This window comes from Salminus brasiliensis, chromosome 13 (assembly GCF_030463535.1).
Source record: "Salminus brasiliensis chromosome 13, fSalBra1.hap2, whole genome shotgun sequence".
Classification (NCBI taxonomy): Eukaryota; Metazoa; Chordata; class Actinopteri; order Characiformes; family Bryconidae; genus Salminus; species Salminus brasiliensis.
In genome coordinates this window covers 2,513,016-2,522,967 of record NC_132890.1, presented here as the reverse complement: position 1 = coordinate 2,522,967, position 9,952 = coordinate 2,513,016, and the positions used below count along the sequence as shown (strand labels likewise).

At 42.2% G+C, this 9,952-nt stretch overlaps 1 protein-coding gene across 1 annotated transcript in view; it reads right to left on the bottom strand.

Moving 5' to 3' along the window:
• Window positions 1–1,957: 1,957 nt before the first annotated feature.
• Window positions 1,958–9,952, bottom strand: part of glg1b (golgi glycoprotein 1b) — a 52,059-nt gene continuing 44,064 nt past the window's right edge. Inside the window, exons 21-26 of the mRNA XM_072695215.1 lie at window positions 8,607–8,749; window positions 7,680–7,781; window positions 6,296–6,403; window positions 5,880–6,000; window positions 5,463–5,569; window positions 1,958–4,050 (exon numbers count right to left, since the gene is read on the bottom strand). Coding sequence (XP_072551316.1) covers window positions 3,883–4,050; window positions 5,463–5,569; window positions 5,880–6,000; window positions 6,296–6,403; window positions 7,680–7,781; window positions 8,607–8,749 — 749 coding nt within the window. The 3' untranslated portion in view covers window positions 1,958–3,882. The remainder of the gene's footprint in view (window positions 4,051–5,462; window positions 5,570–5,879; window positions 6,001–6,295; window positions 6,404–7,679; window positions 7,782–8,606; window positions 8,750–9,952) is intronic.

Below are 9,952 nucleotides of genomic sequence, written 5' to 3'. Positions count from 1 at the left end.
AGCACTACCTATTGACAATTTAGAAAGGAGTATAGTATCTGCAGTAATATTTATGATGACATTTATTTATCTACAATATATAGGCATATATAGATATTTTCATAATCCAAGCTTTACTCAACAGGAAAAATGGGACTTGCAGTCTAGCTCTAGTATTTACAGAATACCATCCATACTGATCACAGGGTGGTACATCCAAAAAACCACTGGAATAAAGGAAGGTCATGGCCTAACCAAACCCACGTTCACTTTGTGTCCAAATCCAACCCAAATATTAAATATGAAACAAACAAAAAAAACTTAATTAATTCTGAGAACATTTTGAGATGCTGAAACCTCCACACCCAGCTGCAGAGTCTGAGAAGATCACATAGTCTGTCACTCAGTTCATATTAGCTTTAGCAGATTTAGAAAAAAAAAATGAATGAATGAAAAGTGAATTTAATCAATTTTACAAAACATTAAGATATAAACAAAGTCAGAGCTTGTCTTTATTAACATCCATAACTTCAATAACATTATATAGTATGATTATCTGGTTCCAATTGCACCCGTCAGGAGGTGGGTCTCCATACTAGGCAGCGAGCGAACAGTCAGTTCTTGAAGGTGATGTGCTGGAAGCTGAGCGTAAGAATCTGAGACACTTTGACTGGTTGTGATGGCTAGACGACAGGGTCAGAACATCTCCAAAACGTCAGGCAGGTCTTCCCTGCTGGGGTGTTCGCGGTACGCAGTGATCTGGTTTACTCTAACGACTTTGTTTACATCTCAATGACTGAACATAATTAGAAAGAAAAAAAGGTCCTGCCAAGAGTGATCAGCGTTACAGCGATACAGCGCTTCTTTCATTACTCGCATTATTTAAAGCACTTATACGGGTCAGTTAAATCCCATACAGAAGCTTTGCCCCACATGTGTATGGATGGAGGGGCCTTCTAATAGATAAAGGCCTTAAGCACACACTGGGTCTGCACAGATTCTCAACTCTGACCTTAACATATACCAAACAGCATGGATTAGTTTTCCCAATAAAATACTGCCCATTTGACCCTTTTAGTGGGAATGAAAGCCTAAAAAACTCCCAAGAAGAAAATCTACACGTCCATGGACACCCCTTATACACTATATGAACACAAGTATTGGGACACCTGCTCATTCACGGTTTCTTCTGAAATCAAGGCTATTAAAATAGTTGACCCTGCTTTTGTTGGAGTAACTGTCTCTACTGTCCAGAGAAGAAGACTTTCTACTAGGTTTTGGAGGAGGAGCATTGCTGTGAGGAATTTGATTGCATTAGGAGACAAGAGTGTTAGTGAGGTCAGGAAGTTGGATGGATCCAACTTCCATCATCCCCAGTTTCGCCATCATCAGTCCAGAGAGCACAGTTTTTCCCCACTGCTCCACAGCTCCTCAATGCTGGGGGTCAGCATGGAGCCAATAGGTTCATCAGGTTGATCTGCTCCAGAGAGTCCTATTCTATTGGCAGTACTTCTTCTCTACAGGGACTAGACAAGCTGTGTGTTTGTGTGTGCATTTGCACATCAGTGTCAGCAAAGAGTGCCACTTAAAGTACCTAAATGTGTTCAATACACAAGGGGTGTCCACAAATATTTGGACATATGTGTAGGTCATGTACGAGTGTGCAATTTACAAAGGTACACTCCGTCTCCGGCACACTAGGCAAGATCCTTGGTTCTCTGGGGCTTGCTGTGACGCTGTTAGACCATTGAGAAGGTGCTCACTACACACTAGACAGGCATGTGTAAATGAGCCCCAAGATGTATGAGAGGGGATTCAGATACAGTTCATGACTCATATCCTCTCCCTGCTCGGAGAGGGAGGGGAAAAAAAGGCAACAGCCAGTGAAGTCAGGTCTACTCAGACACCTAAACCTAAACCCAAAGCACAAGGAAGCTTTAGGGAGTAAACAATAAATAAGGCCATGGCCAAACAAAAGCACAGCAAAAGGTGCAATCGTTTAATTAACATTCATTGTACCTCTAAAACATGTCCTGGGTCTGCCGTGCCGCTCAGCTCCTTCTCTTTTATGCACGTTGGTCCAAAAGAAGCTTCAGGATTCATCATCGTAACCCTATTTTCCAGATGTGCAGCCTTGGTATGGCATAGTGAAAATGCATCACTGTTTTTAATGCTTTAAGATTCCCCCATATGATCAGAAAGGTTCTGCACGCTCTCTTGCATACTCATCAATCACTGATACACAAAAGTAGAACTTCAAGAGACATACACGAACATTCAGACACCGTCCAAAACACCGCCCCCCCCCCATCTGCATCTTCAAATCACAAATAAAAAAAGCCTTCACACCACAACCCTCCTTAACCCTGCAGTCACGTACTTACGTACTTAGTAACTTCTCTGTTTTCATAGGTTGGATGCAAGAAAAGTAGCAAGTCTGTATCAGAAAAAGTTATTTATGGTTATTCTGCTTTTGTTTTATTTGGATATTCAGAATGAATTAATGAATCATTTCAAACGGTGATGGATTTTGACCTTATTTAAACCTTAGCTTGAAGACTGCTGAAGGAGCAGAGGAGTCGGATGACCCGTTAGAACCTGGCAAAGCTTTTAACCTCCAAAATTTGCTGTTTTTCTTATTTAATAAAGATTTTACAGATTATATATTCTCAAATATCTACAGTGAAATGGCAATCGTCAGAAGGTTGACTGAAACAAATAACCCATGTCACATTTTAATCATAGGATCTGTAAAGTGTTCATTAATAATGAATAATTATGTTATTTGGCCTGGTTGTCTCACAGCTCAGAGGTTCTGGTTTGGATTGGTCAGATATTTTAATTGTAATTCATTTTAAATCAAGGCAGGTCCAATTCCGGACCACGACCAACTCTGACCGTTACAGACATTGATATTTCCTTTGGCACTCAACATTTCCACCCAGAATATTCAGTGAAACTCTCTGAAATCACCACATGGCACTGAACCCCAGTGATCTGGAACAGGACGGTGTAGGGATCACCTATGCTGGACGGAGGGCCTCTTTAGAAGTTAAACACTGGGGGGCACCCAGGTTCTCGACTCTTTACTGTTTACTAACCAGTATGTATTCCATACTGACCACACCATAAAAAAAACACTTAACAGCACAGGTTTTTCTTTTTTCCCCACTCAAGAAGCCATGGATAAATATTCCCACTAAAATACTGCTCACTGTACCATTTCGGCAAGAATTAACTCCCAAGAAGCTTCAGAAACTGCACTCAAGCAACATTAGAGACTGGGCGGATTTGGGCGTCCATGTTCATAGACACCCCTTCTTCTAGGTTTTGAATCAGAAGGCAATTCGCAAACTATGGACTTTGAACAGAATGGAGTAGTGATGGCCCACTGCCCACTCTCTTTTTAAGGAGTGATGCTGGATGGCTGTGCTTCTCTGCCTATGCACACTCTTTTCAATTCATAGTCCAAACATGACTGAAGATTAATGAAACAAATGGATATGAAATGGAAGTGATGAAAGTGCTTCAGCAAAAAAAAAAAAAAAAAGTGACAAATGTGTGCACAGCAGCTCGAACAAGCAATCGATAAACCAATTAAGATCAGAAACAGAGAGGAAAAACAAAAGATTAATGTCCCAGAATGCTCTTGAGCCTAACTGAGGGCTCGTCCAGGTCTTTGATATTTGGATTCCGGGACATTTCCGGCATGTGGGGCAAGGTGAGGTGGAATGAGGGTCCAACAAAGCACTGGCCCACCAGAACTTTACTTACAGCGTCCACAGTCAGATATGGTAACGGAAGGGCACTGAAGCCAGGGTATCAGCAGTGGATGGATGGTGAGAAGGTCTAGGCTTTTTTTTTTCCAAGAATGTCTGAGATGCATCAGCCCAGGTCCATGCTCTACCTATCCTTCAGTTCCCTGGTCACGCGTTTAGTGATGCGGCCACAGAGCAGCCCCACCAGGAAGAGGACGCAAATGGCCAGTGCGATCATTAACAGAATGTAGTTCTTTGAGGGCGAGGTCATCACTTGTACAGCCAAGTCTGAGAAGCCTTCAGCTGGAGCCACCTGCAGAAGCAGTTAGAGCAGCTGGTGAAACTGAAACCAGCAGAGTCGTGTCTGAGTGTGCACTGAGAAGTTACTGTAGTTCAAGGCTGAGGACATGTGTAGGTGAAAACCTGAGAACTAGAATCCTCACACACTGACACTATACTGCATTTAACCGGGCTCGGTCTACAACAAGGGGAAAAAAAAGTTCTATATAATACCAAAAGGGTTCTATGATTTGAAATAATTGTTTTTATTGCACATATCCAAAACTGTTAGAAATGCATTTACTTTATATACTGTATATCCACTAGTAATAGTGAAAGTTAGTAGTAGTAATAACATCAATAATTATTATTATTATTATCATTGAAGTAATATATAATAATAGTAATAGTATTAGCAAGAGTAATAGTGAGAATAACAACAGTAGTAAAAAGTGTAAAAAATAATAACAGTAGTAGTAATAATAACAACAACAACAACAGTAGTAGTTATGGTAGAAAAAGATACAAAATTAGTAGCAGTAATGGAATTTGTGGTAGCAGTAGTAGAAGGTTGAAATAATAGTAAGTAGTTTTGGTAGTTGGTGGAAAGGTAAAATAATACAGTAGTAGTAGTAACTGTAATGAAAGTAGGTATAGTAGTAGTATGTGTAGGAGTAGTAGTAGCAATAGTAGTAATAGGTGTAGCAGCAGTATGAAAAGTAGTCATAGGTGTAGTAGTAGTAGTAGGAATAGCAGTAATAGGTGCAGTAGTAGTAGTAGTTGGAATAATAGTAATAGGTGTAGTAGTAGTAGGAATAGTAGTACTAGGTGCAGCAGTAGTAGTAGTAGTAACAGGTGTAGGAGTAGTATTAGGAATAGTAGTACTAGGTGCAGTAGTAGTAGTAGTAACAGGTGTAGGAGTAGTAGTAGTAGCAATGGTAATAATAGGTGTAACAGTAGTAGGAATAGTAGTACTAGGTGCAGTAATAGTAGTAACAGGTGTAGGAGTAGTAGTAGGAATAGTAGTCATAGGTGTAGGAGTAGTAGTAGCAATGGTAATAATAGGTGTAACAGTAGTAGGAATAGTAGTACTAGGTGCAGTAGTAGTAGTAGTAGTAGTAACAGGTGTAGGAGTAGTAGTAGCAATGGTAGTAATAGGTGTAGTAGTAGGAATAGTAGTCATAGGTGCAGTAGTAGTAGAAATAGTAGTACTAGGTGTAGAAGTAGCAGTAACAGGTGTAGGAGTAGTAGTAAGAATAGTAGTAGAAAAAGTAGTAGTAGTAGTAGTACATAGAAATAATAGTAGTAATAGTTGTGGGAGTAGCAGTGATCGTAGTAATGCTAGTATGAATAGTAATGAGTGGAAATGGGAGAAGTAGAGTAGTATAGTAATGATGGCGATAGTAGTAATAATAACAGTAGTAGGTGTGTGTGTGAATAACCAACCTTGGCCGCGTAGCTCCACATATCAATACGATCTTGCAGTCTTTTCTTACACTCGGGCTGTAGTCTCACTCTCTTGTCTTGCAGAGCTTCCATCAAACAGGACATCTCTGGAGGGGCAAGCATAGAGGGTCAAGAATTCACTGATCACTAGACTGGACAAACAACAACTCAATTATTCACAGTAATTCAGTTTACTGTCATCATTAGAAGGCCTCTACTTAAAAACCACCAAGTTCTGATTCTGTGCACTCCTGAAAATAAAAGGCTGTTTTTTTAGTTCCCTTTTTAGTTCCCTAAAACATTTTAATACTTCATATAAATGAGATGTGTATCTAGTAACTCTTAGAGGCTATCCAACAACAACTCATACTGAAACTGAACCGTATGAGTGCTGGCTCCATTACGCAGTGTACTCACGTCGGCCTCGCCCAGGAGTGATTGCTGCGCAGTGGTGTTTCAGGTCCAAGGCACAGGCCGTGTGCAACACAGGATCTACAAAAATGTCGGCTTTGCTTTCTTTGAGCATGTTCAAAACCTCCTAGATAGCAAAAACAAAAAAAGAAAGTAAACAGTGAGAACGGTTCTGATAAAAGGAACAATAGAACGTCCGGAATTCCAATTCACCAAGAGCAGAAAACACATGCAAACAGTGGCGCCTTCAGATAAGGTAGGATTTGCAGCCAGACTGGGTGGGTGTGCAGGATACGTCTACAGAGCGGAGTTTACAGCTGAGTGGGTCGACATACTCTGGGTGATTGTGCGAGCACCGATGAGCACACAGATGGTGGATCACATTAGGAACGCTGGTGTATGTCTGAGGGCTTGTTTACTACCTTCTTGCAGGCTTCTAGTTTGAGTTTCAGCAGGTTATTCTTCAGACACTCCTCCACCTGGCCGGTCTGCTCCTGTGCAGCAGCTTCCTCGGCACACAAGTATGTAATCTGTGATACACGAACACAAAGGGGGAAAACGGGAACGGTGCGGTGATGAATGGTGTTATCCATACCAATGAAGTGCAGCTGCACAAGCAAAGTCATATCATGTTTCCCCTCTTAAAGCCACCCAGTGTCTGGGCCCTGGGCGCCGAGCTTGATGAATGTGCTTTATGAGATATGATGGAATCGCAACGGCAGCACTGGGATTTGGTGCTTTTCTGAGAGAGCTTCAAATACTTAAATACACAAAGAGCCAGAGACAATATAAACTCTTGGCCGTAGGTACTCATACCAGCTATTTCCATCAATTCAGAAATTCCAAAAAACTGATAATCAATATAAGTTTACACAGTTTAGAAACTGTCTCACATATTTGAATTAAACTGTGCTTTATTTACTGATATGACTGTCAGTTATCAATCTGGAACAGTCAAAGCAGTTACATGTACTGTCTAGACACACACGTATTATTAAACGTATACAGACAAAAGTATTGGGACACCTGCTGATTCTTTGCTTCTTCTGAAATCAAGAGCTGATCCTGCTTTTGTTGGAGAAACTGTAAACTCTACTGTCCAGGAAATAAGGCTTTCTACTACAATTTGACAGAACATTGCTGTGAGGATTTGATTGCATTCAGAGACAAGAGCTTTAGTGAGGTCAGAAAGTTGAATGGATGACCACCCAACATCATTCCCAACTCCCAAACTCATCCCAAATGTATTGCCTGGAGCACCACCATCCATCTTTCCAGAGAGCACAGTTCTTCCACTGCTTCACAGCTCAATGCTGGGGGGCTTTATACTCCTCTAGCTTCAGAGAGCCAAGCTGTGTGTGCGTGCATTTGCACATCTATGTCAGCAATGGGTCCCAACTTAAAGAAGCTGAATGCATTCATTTGTAAGAGAGTCTACAAACATTTGGACATAATGCAGCCGTACAGCTAGTGTGTTTTTGTAGGAAGCCTGGAGCAATGTGTGAATGAACCAGTGTCTGTCCTGAAAGCACCCAAGGTCTCCTCATTACATCCAATCAAGTGCATCTCTTTATGGCAGCAGGAAGCTCGTTAACAGCTTTACATTCTAAGCACTTCCTTTGCCAACACAGATCTCTCCTATCTTTTTTTTCATGATGTGTAGGTGTTTGTAAGCATGCATCTGTCTCTGTGATCAAAGCAGCAGCGTTGTGCCGGTCTCAGTGAAAAGCCCTAGCCGTCTGATCCCATACATGTGCTGTGGGCTCGTGTGCTTCAGGCAAGGACAGCTGGGAGGCTGTGACTCACCTCATCTTTGCAGTGAACCTGAAGCTGAGGGTCTAGTCTGTAATCAAGGGCCGATTCCTGGAGGATCACTCTGATCTGGTCCTCGCAGTCTGTCGACAGCCGCTAGGGACATTGAATCAGAATCAGGATCTAAATCAACTTTCTGAAACTCAGTTCTGCCACACAGGACAGAATCATCAAAAGAAAATCAACAATCGAAACTAAACTATTGTTCAAAAGTTTTAGAACACCCCAAGAGTTCCAGTTTTTATTTACAGTTCAGCTCTTCAAGTGAATAACCTGAAATAGTCCAGTGACCTTTAATGTACCTAAGCAGGAAACTGCCAGAGTTTTTGAGGAAAAACTAAAAGAAATAAAAATAAAAATAATAATAATATTAAAAAAAGTAAAATGTTATAAAAAGAGACTTTTTAGGGAACAAAAGTTACAAACTCACAGCTGCTTTGAAATGAAGTAAATTAAGCATTAAAAAAACAAATCCTTTTTCTATATAAAAGCAGGCTGTGTTACTGCACTCTCTACCTCCAGATAAAGGCTCCAGATAAAGCCGGAGCGTGGGGAGGGCCGTCTCCCACACCATCAGAAGACCCTAGTATAGTACAGGAAGAGGTCTAACCCCACAACAGCATCAGAAGACCAGTTTCTGAGAGTCAGCAGCAGCAGCAGCAGCTTCTTGTGTGATGGGCGGCACGCATGACCACACCTTGTAGCTCAGCAGCTTAACACTGGAGCAAGTCTCAGCTTCAGCTGTGAGGAGGAGAAGACCTGGAGCTGCAGGGTTGACTGCAGGTGGAGCGGCAGTAAGACAGGCTGTGCTGAGATGGTAGAATAAGAAAAGCAGGCTGGTCCGGGCCTGAAAACACTGGGGGTGCTCTCAAACTTTTGACCGGCAATGCAACTAGTGTAAGGTATCTGTGGTATGTGTACCTGGTCAGCATACTTGAGCTTCAGACAGGATATGACCTCGCCCTCCAGTTCCTTGTCATCGCTGGCCTTGTTGAGAATGCTCTGACAAAATTTGGGAATATCCGCTTTGCAGGCCTTCCGCAGCACTGGGTTCAGCCGGTAGTCTGAATATCAGAGCCGGACAGTGAAGTGGGTTATATTTCAGGAATCTGCTTAGAAGGAAAACTGTTCATTTGGCTGCATTAGGGTGTGAATATAGTAGTTGCACTCGCAGATGCGGACCAAAACAACCAGCCCGAGACCCCTGAGAGAAGGTGGTCTCGGTTTGGTCCCAAACTAACTCTGCGGTGGTTTGTTTGTGGTGAAAGCGTGATCTGAAACCTCGGTCCGACCCAACGGTCAGCTGTACTCTGCAGGTCTGAGCTAAACAGCAGTGTAAGCTGCTATACTACCCAGATCATCAACGTTACTACAGCTGTGAGCAGATGCCTCTCTGCCGCTGCTCCATCTTAAACTGCACAGACGTCCAGAACACAGGACCTTCTTCCTGTATTTACCGTCTTGCTTCGCCCAAGACAGGTCTGCCAATTAGCAGTTGGAGCATGGTTCTCACATGGTTTGTTGTGATGCACTTTGGTGAGCTTGGATTTTTCCTTGTGTGGAAAATACCAAACCAAACCAAAGGGGAAAAAAACGCTCATTCAGAGTTTACGAACTCCTCAACTGACTCGGACCAGAGCAAACCAACTGTCAGACGGTCTGTTTACACCTGCCATTAACATGCGTTTTGCACCTGGATGGTATCTGGATCTACTTTAACCAGATTCTGTTCACACTTGTCATTAAAATGCATCTCCAGAAGAGATCAGATGAGATCAGATTTTACTTTCCCGCGTCATAAAGGACACAAATGCTTGCATCATTTCTATCTGACGTCCTGTAAACAACGATTTCTCATCAGATCTGTCCTGCTCTGAGAGACTGAACAGTTTAGAAGAGCTGTGGGGGTTCTACAACACTGTGGAACAATAGACGGTTCTCTCATTTCTGTAACAGCTCCATCAGAAAATGCAAAAGGCTATTTAAACTGCAAGGGAACGAACTGTGTAATACTGCTCTCACCTGCCGGAGCCAAGCACTACAGTAACTACTAATCATATTAATGTTTTTCTGCTTGCTCAATGTTTTTTTTAGTGATCCAATCATAATATGATCACAACGTGTCTTTGGGTGTTTACATGCAGACAAGTGAAATCCGAACATGATCCGATCACCACAAACGCTGTTAATGGCAGGTGTAAACAGGCCCGGAGAGCAGCACAGCGCTATCAGCAGAGCAGTGTGTTCTGGACCAGTGGTGGGTCTGG